The sequence below is a fragment of the Rhinoraja longicauda genome, chromosome 17, assembly GCF_053455715.1.
Source record: "Rhinoraja longicauda isolate Sanriku21f chromosome 17, sRhiLon1.1, whole genome shotgun sequence".
Classification (NCBI taxonomy): domain Eukaryota; kingdom Metazoa; phylum Chordata; class Chondrichthyes; order Rajiformes; family Arhynchobatidae; genus Rhinoraja; species Rhinoraja longicauda.
This window is the reverse complement of record NC_135969.1, coordinates 9530010-9545642: the sequence shown is the minus strand read 5'-3', so window position 1 is coordinate 9545642 and position 15633 is coordinate 9530010. Positions and strand designations below refer to the sequence as shown.

The 15633-nt window shown below is 42.4% G+C and overlaps 1 protein-coding gene across 4 annotated transcripts in view; it reads left to right on the top strand.

Moving 5' to 3' along the window:
- Positions 1 to 15633, top strand: part of LOC144601728 (inter-alpha-trypsin inhibitor heavy chain H3-like) — a 79041-nt gene that overhangs the window by 42940 nt on the left and 20468 nt on the right. For 3 of the 4 annotated variants that reach the window (XM_078414052.1, XM_078414051.1, XM_078414050.1), the window contains 5 exons: positions 497 to 538; positions 4931 to 4975; positions 6739 to 6774; positions 11246 to 11281; positions 14493 to 14564. In XM_078414052.1, coding sequence (XP_078270178.1) covers positions 497 to 538; positions 4931 to 4975; positions 6739 to 6774; positions 11246 to 11281; positions 14493 to 14564 — 231 coding nt within the window. The remainder of the gene's footprint in view (positions 1 to 496; positions 539 to 4930; positions 4976 to 6738; positions 6775 to 11245; positions 11282 to 14492; positions 14565 to 15633) is intronic. The other variant, XM_078414053.1, reaches the window with a different exon arrangement.

The window sequence follows — 15633 nt, the reverse complement described above, 5'->3', positions numbered from 1 at the left end:
CATATTTCCTTATTTCTTGATAGCTTTGGCATCTGTAAATATCTGCCTTGAACATCTCTACACCTGTGAAATAGGAATTCTGAATGTACTGAGCCCCCTCTGTGCAGATATCCCTCCCTAGGCTAAACGTTGTCCAAAATGGCCAAAGTTATGTTTTTGGTTTTAGAGATACAGCATGTAAACTGGCCCTTCAACCCACCGAGTTCATGCCGACCATCAAACTCCCATTCACACTAGTTCTATGCTATCCCACTCTTGCATCCACTGCCTGCACACTAAGGGCAATTTACAGAGGCCACTTAACCTACACACCCGCATGTCTTTGGGATGTGGGTGAAAACCCACGCAGTCACAGGGAGAATGTGCAAGCTCCACACTGGTGGCACAGAAGTCAGGTTTAAACTGTTATATCAGATCTCTGGCACTGTGAGCCAGTGGTTCTACCAGCTGTGCCCTTGTGCCGCCCATAATGTATTTATTAATGTTTATGTTTCAGCCGGACGTACAAAGCATCGTTATTTTGGTGCCTCAGCCCCAGGTGAGTTTTTCTCTCAAGAAACGTTTTCTCATTTAAGGCTGTGTCTGGCATGGAGGTTTCAAATAGAAGGTTTAATTTGTTATTATATATTTGATCTATTATTCCAACAGTTACATTTACCCAGAATCTAGTAGAAAGTTAATAGTTGACAAACTATCAATTATTAATGTTAATTGATATTTTAATTTTTATTCCTAATTATTTTGAAAACCGGCAGTTTTTTAAATAGCATGTAAGGTAAAATATGCCTCACATAGCTATCCCAAAAGATATCCAGCCATTTTTAGTTACTTGTTAACACTTTAATTCTCACACCTTTATTTGCAGGTGGTCAGTTGATATTGGCTTTGAATGGAAGCCCATGACTAATTATTGTTTCTAGTAATTAATATTATATATTATTAATAATCTATGCATTATTTATTATCATTGACATTACTGTTCGTCATTTATGTCATTTGTAATTCTGTATTAATTAATATTTCTGAGCGCTATTAATTAATGGTTATTTTTATTAATATTAATATTTCTTTCAATACTACACATTTGCCCACAAGCAGTTTGCTGGAGTTGTGCCTACAGATGATGATGACTCTCGCTGTTCCTCGGTTGTGTAATCTGCAGGGAAGACATAAAAATATGGGGGATAAAGGAAGGGTGGGGGGGGGGGCGGGTGGAATACTCACTGGCTCCTTCAGTCAATCAAAATAAGTGCAGTAGATCATACACACCAGGTATTTTTCATCAAGACACTCAACGACCGCCACCCTTTATTCCATTTCCACTTCTTTACCCACTCTTCCCAACTTGTCCAAATCCTTCTGCTGACTCCCAGCTTCCTCAGCGCTACCTGGCCCTCCACCTTTCTTTGTATCATTTGCAAACTTGGACACAATGCCATCAATTATATCATGCAGATTATTAACATATAACATGTAAAGCAGCACCAACCCCTGCGGAACACCACTAGTCACTCGCAGCCAACCTCAAAAGACCCCCTTTATTCCCAGTATTTGTCTCTGCTAGTCAGCCAATCTTCTATCCATGCTAGCACCTTGCCTCTAATACCATGGGTTCCTATCTTAAGTAGCAGCCTCGCGCGCGGAACTTTATCAAAGGCCAAGTAAACAACAATAAGGCAATAGCTCTTCTGAACAAAACCATGTTGATTTCGGTCTATTTTATCATGTGCTTCCAAGTACCCCAAAACCTCATCCTTAATAATGGACTCTAAAATCTTACCAACTGCTGAAGTCATGCTGATGATCAGCCATGATGACATTGAATGGTGGTGCTGGCTCGAAAGGCCGAATGGTCTACACCTGCACCTGTTGTCTATTGTCTAAGTCAGACTAACCGGCCTATAATTTCCTTTCTTGTGCGTTGCTCCCTTCTTGAACAGTGGGGTTGCATTCACGGATTTTCCAGTCCTTTGGAACCATTCCTGACTCTAGTGATTCTTGAAAGATTACTACTAATGCCTCCACAATTGCTACAGCTACCCCTTTCAGAACCCTGGGGTATCTGAACCCGATGACCTAGCTACCTTCAGAACTTTCAGTTTCCCAATCACCTTCTCCTTCGTAATATCAACCGCGCTCACATCTGCCCCCTGACTCTCTTGAATTTCTGGCACATTGCTGGTGTCTTCCACTGTGAAGACTGACGCAAAAAAACGTCTTCAGTTCGTCTGCCATTTCTTTGTTACATATTACTACTTCTCAGGCATCATATTCCAGTCGTCCAATGTCCACTCTTGCCTTCCTTTTACGCTTTAGATATCTGAGAAAACTTTTGGTACTGTCTTTTATATTATTGGTCAGCGTGACTTGATATTTGTGTAGGGAGGAACTGCGGATGCTGGTTTAAAGCGAAGACAGATACAAAAGGCTGGAGTGACTCGGCCGGTCAGGCAGCATCCCTGGAGAAAGGGAATAGGTGACATTTCGGGCCAAGACCCTTCTTCAGTCAGGGGAAAGGGGATTTTGCTTTTTAAAAGCTTCCCAATCGTGAGTGAACATCCCACTTTTACCTTTATGATGAAAGTAAGTCAGTAATGAAGCAGGTGAAAATAATTTGTCCAGGCCATTCTTGAGACGATTGCTTGCAGTGGTGTCCTGGAACAGTTAACCACCAACATCTTCTTGAGCAAATATCTTCACCTGAAGGGCATGAGGGAACCAGATAGTTTTTTTAACAGCAGTCCAGTAGTTTTCAGGCTCATCATTACTAGTTGGTGTTATTTTTTAAATGTCCTCTGCTTGGTACAGCATACCATTCAGTTCAGGAGCTATTGGAATAGGCGATAAGTCTGTCAATTCTCCAATCCATTTGGTATCCATAGGTTTGTTAATCGCCCTCATGAACACATTCGATGTCTTTGAGGTAGAGAATTTCAAACATTAACCACCCATTTAGTGAAAATATTTATCAGAAACTCAGTCCTTAATGAGCAAAATGATATGACTAATTGCATTTGATATATATTTCAGTCAGGCCCACAATATGAAGAACATTTTCAGCAATTATACAAAGTGGGTTATTTTTTTTTAATGACCTTGTTTCTGAGAAGAAATAAGACATAAGAAATAAGAAATAAGACACATTTAAAAGCAAATATATATTCTTTAAATATAAATCCTCATTTTAGTTCCAAACAGTTTAGGTTTTCTCTTAAAGATACAAAGAGCTGGAATAACTCAGTAGGTTTGAAAAAGGGTCCCGACCTGAAAAGTCACCCATCCATGTTCTCCTGACATGCTGCCTGACCTGCTGGGTTACTCCAGTGCTTTGTTTTTTTTTTGTAAACCAGCACCTGCAGTTCCTTGTATTTTAGGTATTCTTTCATTATTTTTAAAAGCTGTTACTTCAGCTAATCTGTCGGCACAGTGGTGTAGTTAATAGGGTTTCTGCTTCACATGGCCAGAGCTTCACAGGCCAGTCCTGACCTCGCTTGCTGTCTATGTGGAATTTGCACGTTCTCCTCTGGACCTAGTTTCCTCTTGGTCTCAAGATTCCTCCCACATCACAAAGACATTTGGCTTATACGTTAATTGGCTTCTTGGTCCAGGACATTATTGCGATGAATGTTTGTGGTGATGTCTTGGAGCTGGGTGCATTCTTCTCCAACATCTTCAACCATCTTGGGGGAAGGCAGGAATATGGGGTTAGGAGGGAGAGATAGGTCAGCCATGATTGAATGCTGAGGAGGGAGAGATTAATCAGCCATGATTGAATGGCGGAGTAGACTTGATGGGCCAAATGGCCTCATTCCACTATCACTTGACCTTAAGATCTTCTTTTGTGCAAAGTATGATTCCAATCACAGGAGTGTTTCTCCTCAGTTGCCCATGACTTTAATTTTAAGATGGCGCCAACGCTTATTCTAACGCTGATTTGATGTCATGAGCAGTCACCACCTCTCTTCCCAAATTCAGCCCTTTCTTCTGTGTTTGAAACATGGTTTTAGTGAGAACTGAAGGCATGTGGACCTGACAAAAGTCAAACTGGACACCGGATATTGGCAAGTGTGTGCCATTTGACAACACCATTGACGGCAACTTTCACCACTTTCTGTTTATTTAGAGTAGTCTGACTGGAGTTGGGCAAAAACCTTCCTCTGAATGGCATGAGAAAACCAAATGTTTTTTTGACAACAGTCCAGTGGTTTTCATGCTCATCATTACTAGGAATAGTTGGTGTTATTTTAAAACTAGACCAAGTGGACCCATTGGGCCCAAACCTGCATTGGTGCAGCACCCTCTCCTTCCCCCCCTCTCCTCTCCTCTCCCCCGCCTCCCCCCACCTCCCCCCACCTCCCCTCTCCCCCCCTTCCCCTCTCTCCCCTCTCCCTCTCCCCATCTCCCCCTCTCCCCCTTTCCCCTCTCTCCCCCTCTCCCCCCTCTCCCCCCCTCCCCCTCCCCCCCACCATCCCCCTTAGCCTCCCTTATCCTCCCCCCTCCCTCCCTCCCTCCCTAGGAGATAGATTTAAACTTTAAAATGGGAATAACTTAAAAAATATAACACAGATTTAAATTAAACTTCTTCCATTGGCACCAAAGCGACGGTGAGTAAGGTGGGCTTAAAATTGTCGCGCTATCGTGTACCGTTTTGGCTATAGTTCAGGAACAAACAAACAAACGAGAGTTTTAGTTCCTCTGCATGGTACAGCACAACATTCAGTTCAGGGCTATTAGGAACAGACAGTATGCCTGCCATTTCTCCAATCCCTTTGGTATCCATAGGTTTGTTAATCTCCCTCATGAACATATTCAATGTCTTTGAGGTAGTGAATACCAAACATGAACAACCCAATTAGTGAAAATATTTGTCAGCAACTCAGCCCTAAATGAGCAAAATTGTATGACTAATTACGTTCAATATGTATTTCAGCCGGGCCCCCGATCAGAGATCGAGCAATTCAAGGACTAAAAACATGTGAGTTATTTTTTAAACTATCATATTTCCGAGAAGAAATAAGGAGCTGTTTAAAAGCAAATATGTGTTCTTTAAATGTAAATAATCATTTTAGTTCCAAGCAGTTTAGGTTTCCTTTAAAAGGAAACAAAGTGCTGGAGTAACTCAAACGGTTTGAAGAAGGGTCTCCACCCGAAACATCACCAATCCATGTTCTCCTGACATGCTGCCTGACCTGCTGAGTTACTCCAGCACTTTGTGTCTTTTTGTTTGCTTAAAGCAGTAACTGCAGTTCCTTGTTTCTAGGTTGTCTCTTTCATTATTTTTAAATGCGGTTACTTCATTAACTAATCTGTCGGCTCAGTGGTACAGTTAATAGAGCTGCTGCTTCACAGCACCAGAGACTCGGGTTCAAATCTGACCTCAAATCTGAACATTTGCCAGTTCTCCTCGAAACCAAGTTTCTCTAGGTATCTGGTTTCCTCCCACACACTAGGGGCAATTTGCAGAAGCCAATTAACTGACAAACTTGCATGTCTTTGGAATGTGGGAAGGTTTAATGTGTGTATATGCGTGTGTGTATATGGATAGTTATATATATGGGTGTTTCAGTGAATACAGCACTCAGCAGTGAAACTGAGGGTCTCCTAACTTCCAGGTTATTATCTTGTTTTTTATGTAATATTCACACTGTTTCATATCCTGTATTTTAAGTAGTACTAGACAACCGTCTCCTGCGGGCCCGGCAACCCCTGTTGGGTGTAAACCTCTCCTGCGGGCCTGGCAACCCTTCCCCAACTGGACCTGTTGGGTCCAAACCTCTCCTGCTAGCACAACAACCCTACCCCAACTGATGACCCGTGGAGCCGTTGCCGGTCGGGGAGTTTCTCCCAGGGCAGGGGGCGGGGAGAGGAAAGGGGAGAGGGAGCCACTCACCCCCCGGCCCCGGGCGGCCATCAAGATGAGATTTTAGTTGGGTCCCGGTTGTGGGGCCGGGGGCGGGCGAGGAGGGAGAGTAAAAGGGAAGAGGGAGCCACTTACCTTGGCCCCAGGCGAACATCGCGCCAACCGGTGGCCATCTTGTTTGAGCTTCTCTCTGTCGCTGCGCTGCACCACGGGAGGAAGGTCAGGCGCGGGGCACACCGGGACGGACGCCGGTCCTACCGGTGCTGCTGTGCGGGGGGGGGGGGGGGAGGGCACATTTATTAAAGTTTATAACCTTAATTACTTAATAAAAAATAACTAAACTTTCTACTGCACACCGCAGGCGCATGGTGAGTATGGTGGACCTAACATTGTTGGGCTATCGGGTACCGTTTTGGCTGTATTTTGGGGGCAAACAAACATATATATAAGATGAGAGATAGATAGACAGACAGACAGACAGACAGAGAGAGAGAGAGAGAGAGAGAGAGAGAGAGAGAGAGAGAGAGAGAGAGAGAGAGAGAGAGAGAGAGAGAGAGACAGACAGACAGACAGACAGACAGACAGACAGACAGACAGACAGACAGACAGACAGACAGACAGACAGACAGACAGACAGACAGACAGACAGACAGACAGACAGACAGACAGACAGACAGACAGATAGATAGATAGATAGATAATGGTGTATAGCCAAAATAATAAGATGAAGCAAAAATAAATAAATCTGTTCAAGCAGGATTTCATCAAATCCTTAGGCTGATTTATACCAGAAAAAATACATTAATTTTGCAATTATATAACTGTTTAAGCCACATTCTGATTATGCTTATGATTGTTATCATTTATCACCCAATTAGATAGTCTTCTGGTGCCCCAATTTTCTATAGTAGACGGTGAGTAGAGGTGCTCCTTTGGTCGCTTGTGAAATTGGTCACAAAGGAACCGTTTTCATATTTATTGTTTCATATTTTATCGTTTATATCTTGTGTTTAAGCTTTCCATTGAAATACTTAATAGTGAATAGAACTTAAAATCATGAAATAAAAATCTAGTTCGCTCACCTATTTTAGCGATGTCTCATTCTGTAGTCCTTCCTGCTGTCAATGCTATTTATAGCGCCATATAACTGGGTTTTTTTACACTCGCGCGACTTTAAAAAGAATTCAAACAATACGATTACAATTATCCTGGCGTGAACTCCGGGCCTCGCGGTGGGTTAGGTGCCAACATTTTGTAAGGGAGATTCAAAATCAGTAGGTTTATTCACAAAATGCTGGAGTAACTCAGCAGGTCAGGCAGCATCTCGGGAGAGAATGAATGGGTGACGTTTCGGGTCGAAAACCTTTCTTCAGACTGTGTCAGGGGGGCGGGACAAAGGAAGGATATAGGTGGAGACAGGAAGATAGAGGGAGATCTGGGAAGGAGGAAGGGAAGAGAGGGACAGAGGAACTATCTAAAGTTGGAGAAGTCGATGTTCAAAATCAGTAGGTTTCCCATTTGACTTGCATGGTTTTTTTTAAATTCTCGTTTTTTTTTTCAAACTTTGAAAGTATTAAATTTTGGTCTATTTTGATCACAGAGTGGCTCAAAAGGATGAATACCATTTTGAATCCTGTGATATTTCATTATAGACAATAGACAATAGGTGCAGGAGAGGGCCATTCGGCCCTTCGAACCAGCATCGCCATGGCGGCGCTGCCCTAGCAGCTGTGGCTTACCTGCGGTCCGTTTGTCTTTGTGTTTTTGTTGGGTTTTTTGTCTTAATTGTAGATGTGATGTCGTGTTTTTGTGGTTGTGTACTATGTGTGTGTGGGAGGGGGGGGGGGAGAGGGGGGAACTGTAAAATTGTAAATTTGTCCCTTCCGAACGGAGACCCGACCTTTGTTTTCTGGGTCGGGTCTCCGTTCCTGCTGCGGCCTACCATCGGCCACACTCCTGGAGCTGGCGGCCTCCAGGGCTCTGGTTCGCAGAGCCCGCGGGCCGGACTCACCATCAGCGGAGCCGACCGTCCTCGGAGGATGCGGGAGCAGCTGCGACTCGCCTTAGGCTCGGGCCGCGTGGATGCCGACAACGGGAGCTCCGGCAGCGGCAGCGTGTTCGCCCGCCCCGGATCGCGGGGCTTGGGTCGACCCGCCGCGGACATTTCACCGTCTGGCGCGGCCTGAAATAGATCGTTTTTGGATGCCCGAACTTTATATAAACATAGCACAAAAAGTAAGGTAATTTGTGTTTGGTAGATTATTTCTTTGTTGTAACAATGCTTCTTGGCAATAAATCTTATACCGTTGGAAAGCCTGTTTATTTCCCTTTTAAATGGTGCCACATTTGTAAGGAACATGCATTTGTGGGATGAGCAGCAGAGCTGAGTATATGGGTTGCGCCCATGAAAAATGTGCCAAATCTTCTCTGCCAAGGCCAAACAGCTTATTCTGCTGTTGCTATTGACTCTTGTTTTGAGCTTCTGGTACCCCCAGGTGCTGACAATCAGGTGCCTCGTTGGCTGACTTGCGACAAATGCTGGTTGAAGAATGGGATGCCATCCCACAACAGTGTGTGACCAGGCTGGTGACCAGCATGAGGAGGAGGTGCCAGGCTGTTGTGGCTGTGTATGGTTCTTCCACACGCTACTGAGGCTCGTGTTTATTAAATGAATAAATTGTTAAATTGCCAATATGTCTTGTTTCTTCAGACTTCAATCATCCAATCCACCAAACAACACCGAACAAGAGTCAATGGCAGAATAAGCTGTTTGGCATTGGCAGAGAAGATTTGGCAGATTTTTCATGGGAGCAACCCACATACTCAGCTCTGCTGCTCATCCCACAAATGCATGTTCCTTACAAATGTGGCACCATTTAAAAGGGAAATAAACAGACTTTCCAACAGTATAAGATTTATTGCCAAGAAGCATTGTTACAACAAAGAAATAATCTACCAAACACAAATTTCCTTACTTTTTGTGCTATGTTTAGTAGACAGTGAGTAGAGGTGCTCCTTTGGTCGCTTGTGAAATTGGTCACTAAGGAACCGTTTTCATATTTATTGTTTCATTTTTTATCGTTTATATCTTGTGTTTAAGCTTTCCATTGAAATACTTAATAGTGAATAGAACTTAAAATCATGAAATAAAAATCTAGTTCGCTCACCTATTTTAGTGATGTCTCATTCTGTAGTTCTTCCCGCTGTCAATGCTATTTATAGCGCCATATAACTGGGTTTTTTTGCACTCGCGCGACTTTAAAAAGAATTCAAACAATACGATTACAATTATCCTGGCGTGAACTCCGGGCTTCGCGGTGGGTTAGGTGCCAACATTTTGTAAGGGAGATTCAAAATCAGTAGGTTTCCCATTTGACTTGCATGTTTTTTTTTAAATTCTCGGGTTATTTTTTCAAACATTGAAAGTATTAAATTTTGGTCTATTTTGATCACAGAGTAGCTCAAAAGGATGAATACCATTTTGAATCCTGTGATATTTCATTATAGACAATAGACAATAGGTGCAGGAGTAGGCCATTCGGCCCTTCGAGCCAGCACCGACCGCCATGGCGGCGCTGCCCGAGCAGCTGCGGCTTACCTGCGGTCCGTTTGTGTTTTTGTTGTTTTTTTTGTCTCAATTGTAGATGTGATGTCGTGTTTTTGTGGTTGTGTACTATGTGTGTGTGGGAGGGGGGAACTGTAAAATTGTAAATTTGTCCCTTCCGAACGGAGACCCGACCTTTGTTTTCTGGGTCGGGTCTCCGTTCCTGCTGCGGCCTACCATCGGCCAAACTCCTGGAGCTGGCAGCCTCCAGGGCTCTGGTTTGCAGAGCCCGCGGACCGGACTCACCACCAGCGGAGCCGATCGTACTCACCATCAGCGGAGCCGGCCGTCCTCGGAGGATGCGGGAGCAGCTGCGACTCGCCTTAGGCTCGGGCCGCGTGGATGCCGACATGGGAGCTCCGGCAGCGGCAGAATGTTTGCCCGCCCCGGATCGCGGGGCTTGGGTCGGCCTGCCGCGGACATTTCACCGTCCGGCGCGGCCTGAAATAGGCCGCGGGATTTTTCTCTGCTCGGCGGGGGCTTCAATGTCGGGAGCCATGTCCACCCCGACGTGCAGCGGCAGCGTCTTCGCCCACCCCGGATCGCGGGGCTTGGGTCGGCCCACTGTGGACCTTTCACCGTCCGGCGCGGCCTGGAACGTGGCAAGTTCAACAGCCTGACTGCGGGAGAACACGGCAGGGGAAGAGAAAAGACATTCTGGCCTTCCATCACAGTGAGGAGGGGACTGGAGGAGACTCACTGTGATGAATGTTTCTTTTGTTTGTGTTGGTTCGGGTTGTGTAATTTGCTTATTTATTGCTTTTATTGTTGGACTGTGGGTGACTAAATTTCGTCCCAAAAACTTGTTTTTTGGATGACAAATAAAGATATCCTATCCTATCCTATCCTATCAATGTGATCATGATCATTCTCAATCAGTACCCCGTTCCGCTATCCGCTATCCTTAAGAGCTCTATCTAGCTCTCTCTTGAATGCATTCAGAGAATTGGCCTCCACTGCCTTCTGAGGCAGAGAATTCCACAGATTTACAACTCTCTGACTGAAAAAGTTTTTCCTCATCTCCGTTCTAAATGGCCTACCCCTTATTCTTAAACTGTGGCCCCTGGTTCTGGACTCCCCCAACATTGGGAACATGTTTCCTGCCTCTAACGTGTCCAACCCCTTAATAATCTTATATGTTTCGATAAGATCCCCTCTCATCCTTCTAAATTCCAGTATATACAAGCCTAGTCACTCCAGTCTTTCAACATATGATAGTCCCGCCATTCCGGGAATTAATCTAGTAAACCTACGCTGTACCCCTCAATAGCAAGAATATCCTTCCTCAAATTTGGAGACCAAAACTGCACACAGTACTCCAGGTGCGGTCTCACTAGGGCCCTGTACAACTGCAGAAGGACCTGCAGAAGGACCTCTTTGCTCCTATACTCAACTTCTCTTGTTATTATGATTTAATAACTTTCAAATTTGGCCACCCATGTCACACATATGTATGTATATATATATATATATATATATATATATATATATATACACACACACACACACACACACACACACACACACACACACACATACATACATACATACATACATACATACATACATACATACATACATACATACATACATACATACATACATACATACATACATACATACTGTATATATTAATGTCCCCATGTAGTTTAGAGCTTATTTGGAGGTTGTGGTGTTTAATATTGCATAATTCTTGAAATGTTTTGTTGAACTTGATTTGGTCAACATTCTATCAAAATCTTAAGTTACATAAATATTTTTTTCTCTCTTTACGTTTTCAGATGTGTTTGAAGCAGATTATCTGTTAACTGACTTAGGTGAGTATATAGTATCATAAATAGTAATAGTTTAGTTAATTGCATGTACATTTCACATTAAAGGGGATAGACACAAAATGCTGGGGTAATTCGGTGGGACAGGCAGCATCTCTGGGTTGAAGGAATGCCACCTGTTACTCCAGCATTTTGTGTCTATCTTTGGTTTAAAATAGCATCTGCACTTCCTTCATTCACATTAAAGGGGACATGGTGTTATTTTAGTTGTGCAATGTGCTTTAGAGAACAGATGTGTATTATATGGTATTGTACCCAGGCACCAGTAACTCTACATTTGTAAAAGCCTTGAGCAAAGGATGTGTCGGTTAATGTCCATCTTAGTTCAACGAAACATTTCAATGTATCCTCATTGTATTTTCCTTAGGAAAACTTACAGGCGCAATACCAGATGAATCATTTTAATTATTTTTCATTTTTAACAGTCAGATGCTTGATTGCTTCCAATAGGTTGAACTGGTAAACTGTGACTACATTTATAAAAATCCCATCCACAGTAGCTTCTTTGTCAAATACAAATCACTTATTGATCCCAAGCAATGTGCGTTCCCACAAAGCTATAGTAACTCTTCTCTGTTGCATCCATCTTTTTAACTGGCACACCTTGTAGGTCTGCTCATCCCCTTGCAAGTCTGGTGCTGGCTCGAAGGGCCGAATGGCTTACTCCTGCACCTATTGTCTATTGTCTGCTCATCCCCATGAAACAAGCATGGTCATGGTGTTTAGAGGGAGAATAAGGAACCACTTTTACTTATATGATTACAAATTGAGGCATGTATCTTTATCTACATACACAGTAATGAGATAGATTTTCAGGATCGGCATTTTATAATTTATCATTTTCCTTTATTTTTAATTAATATACCCTTCCTATATGGCCTTTAATTTTTCAAATGTGTGAAAGAATACTGGACACCTTCCTGCATTGTTTTCCAGAGGCCAAAACTAGTGATCTGGATATTCAAGTACAAATGTACCAAAGTAATTGGGAAATTTGATACTACTCATCAAATAAACCTGGAATAAAAACCCAATGTCAGTAACATCCAATGTCAGTTGGCGCAGTGGTAGAGTTACTGCCTTACAGCGCCAGAGACCTGGGTTCGATCTTGACTACCGGTGCCGTCTGTACGGAGTTTGTACGTTCTCTAACTGTGACCGCGTGGGGTTTCTCCAGACGACATAGGTTCGCGGAGAAGGGGAAAAGATTTAATAGGAATCTAAAGGGTTAACCTTTTCACACAAAGGGTAGTGGGTGTATAGAACAAGTTGTCAGAGGAGGTAGCTGAGGCTGGGACTATCACAATGTTTAAGAAACAGTTAGACAGGTACATGGATAGGACAAGTTTGGAGGGATATGGACCAAACGCAGGCAGGTGGGACTAGTGTAGCTGGGACATGTTGGCCGGTGTGGGCAAGTTGGGCCGAAGGGCCTGTTTCCACACCGTATCACAATGGGACTCCATGACTATCTAATTAGGCCATTCGGCCCATCAAGTCTAACTCTAATAAACCGTTGTCTTCAGGTACTGGTTAGTCAATGCCTTGAATAAAGAAAATGTTGATTAATCCTAATATCACCATGAATGCATCCGCATTGCACCAGTCCAGTGGAAACAAAAAAGCACATTAGGCAAACTATTTAAATTAACTTACATTTGTCATTTGGATGTTTGTTTGGTTCAAATAATCAGTCATCTGATGTGTAATCGATTATAATCTTTTTCAGTATTCTAATGGTTTTAGACACGTAATCAATCCACCATATATCACTAAAGTTTCCTTGCAATAACAGACCACCAACAGAACCAATTTTGAGAAGCCGATAGCATGGCAAATTATAACCCCAACCCTCACTCTACCATTGCTTGTATTGATGCATATGATCAAGGTCATTTTCTATAATTTTTTTAATATTATATGCCTAGGAAATTGGGCATGAAGTCAAATGCAATGATAGCATTCATTTTGAGAGGGGTACAAAACAACAACAGGGATATAATGCTGAGGCTTTATAAGGCACTGGTCAGAACGCACTTGGAGTATGGTGAGCAGTTTTGGGCCCCTTATCTGAGGTAGGATGTGCTGGGAGAGGGTCCAGAGGAGGTTTATAAGAAATTTCCCAGGAATGATTGGGTTAACATACGATGACCATTTGAAGGCATTGGGCCTGTACTCGCTGGAGTTTAGAAGAATGAGGGAGGACCTCACTGAAATTTACCAAATAGTGAAAGGCCTGGATAGAATGTATCTGGAGAGGATGTTTCCACTAGTGGGAGAGTCTAAGACCAGAGGCCATAGCCTCAGAACCTTTAGAAAGGAGATGACAAGGAATTTCTGTAGAGGGTGGTGAATCTGTGGAATTAATTGCCACAGACAGCTGTGAAAGCCAAGTCAATGGATATTTTTATTTATTATTTTGCTCAGTTGTTGTGTTCTTCATCTTTCATATATAAAGACTTATAGTCGTTCAGATTGTTGCTTAAAAATATAATGTAGAGAAAAGGATAAAAGTGAATTATTCAGATATAAAATTAATTCGTAATCTGACCACTCTTCCCACCCAAACTCGAAGATTATTAATTAATTTATTCTTGAGGCTTAATTTCTGATCTACCAGAGCATAGTTGACATTGACCTAAAACTAAACTATTTTGAACGCACCCTTCTACATTGCTACTGCAAATTTAATTTTCCCAATCTAAGAGATTGAAGTTACCCAAGATTAATATATTAACTTTGTTCAGGAACGTCTAATGCTTTGATTTGTACTCTTTATGCTTTTTATCCCACCGAGGCTGTCTATTTGGAAATTGACTTGTAGGGGTTTTGTCATTTTTTAAAACAACGCTGTGAGTTTAGTGTATCAGTTCAGTTATAAATCGAATTGTTAGTTCTATGAAGAATTATGAGTTCAAAGCAATTGTGTTAGCAATATGAAAAATTGCATTTCAGAATCAAGTTTTCATATATATTCACCATGAACCAATGGATATCACAAAAACAATCAAACTACAGTCTTCACTTTTTTTTGTCACTTCACTACAAATAACTAATAATTATATTTTAAAGGTAATATCAATTTTTAAAATGAGAATTCATTTAGGAAATGCACTAAGCTTGACTTTATAATTTTCTGCTCCATACATTTTTTGAAATTTTGTTACTCTAATAAATAGATGATTTGCTTTTACAGATGCAGTTGCCCCATTGCTTCCAATGCTTCCAATGCTTCCAATGCTTCCAATGCTTCCAATCCCTTCATTGCGTAAGTGATTGAAATAAATTTGAATTCATTTTGTGTAATAACAAGTTACGTCTCGATCTTTGCCTTTCCCTCTCTCGCTCTTTCTGTCACAATGTCCTTCAGCAGTTTTATCTGCATATGTTCCATATAATGTGTTATTCCAGATATAAATTATATTCCAGCTGTAGTCTTACCAGGGCTCTGTAAAAAATGGGAAATAAAGTGTCTCTACTGGGAGTAGAGCTACCTACTGCCTTACAGCGCCAGAGACCCGGGTTGGACCCTGACTACAGGTGCTTGTCTGTACGGAGTTTGTACATTATCCCCGTGATCTGCATGGGTTTTCTCCGAGATCTTCGGTTTCCTCCCACACTCCAAAGACGAACATGTTTGTAGGTTAATTGGCTTGGAATAATTGTAAATTGTCCTTAGTGTATGTGCGATAGTGTTAGTCTGTGGGGATCATTGGTCGGTGCGGACTCGGTGGGTCGAAGGGACTGTTTCCACACTGTCTCTAAACTAAACTAAACTAAACTACTGTTCTACCCAAATCCTCATGTAATAAAGGCCACCACTTAATGAACATACTTTCAACGAATAATGTACAAGGACATCAAGGGATCTGAACAACAATACCTCTCAATCGCTCATCATTTAGGAAATACGTCTTTTTTTTTACCAAAGTGGTTGACTTCCCATTTTTCAGAATTATATCCCATCTGCCATGTCCTTACCGATTCACTTTGCTCATCCATTTCCCGTGAAGCCTTGCTCCTTCCTCTCAGAAGCCCCATTGCCATCTTCATTAATTACCTTAATCTCTTGCATCAAGGAATGACAAATGCAATTCAGGTGAAATTAACCATTTCTGATAATCGTCAGTCAGCATCCCTGGAAGAAAGATAGGCACAAAATGCTGGAGTAACTCAGCGGGACAGGCAGCATCTCTGGAGAGAAGGAATGGGTGACATTTCGGGTTGAGACCCTTCTTCAGATCAGCATCTGTCGTCTTTCCTACATATCCCAGGAAGAAATATCCCTGTGGACTGATATTGAGAATTGTGTCACTAATCCCATCACATTACATTCT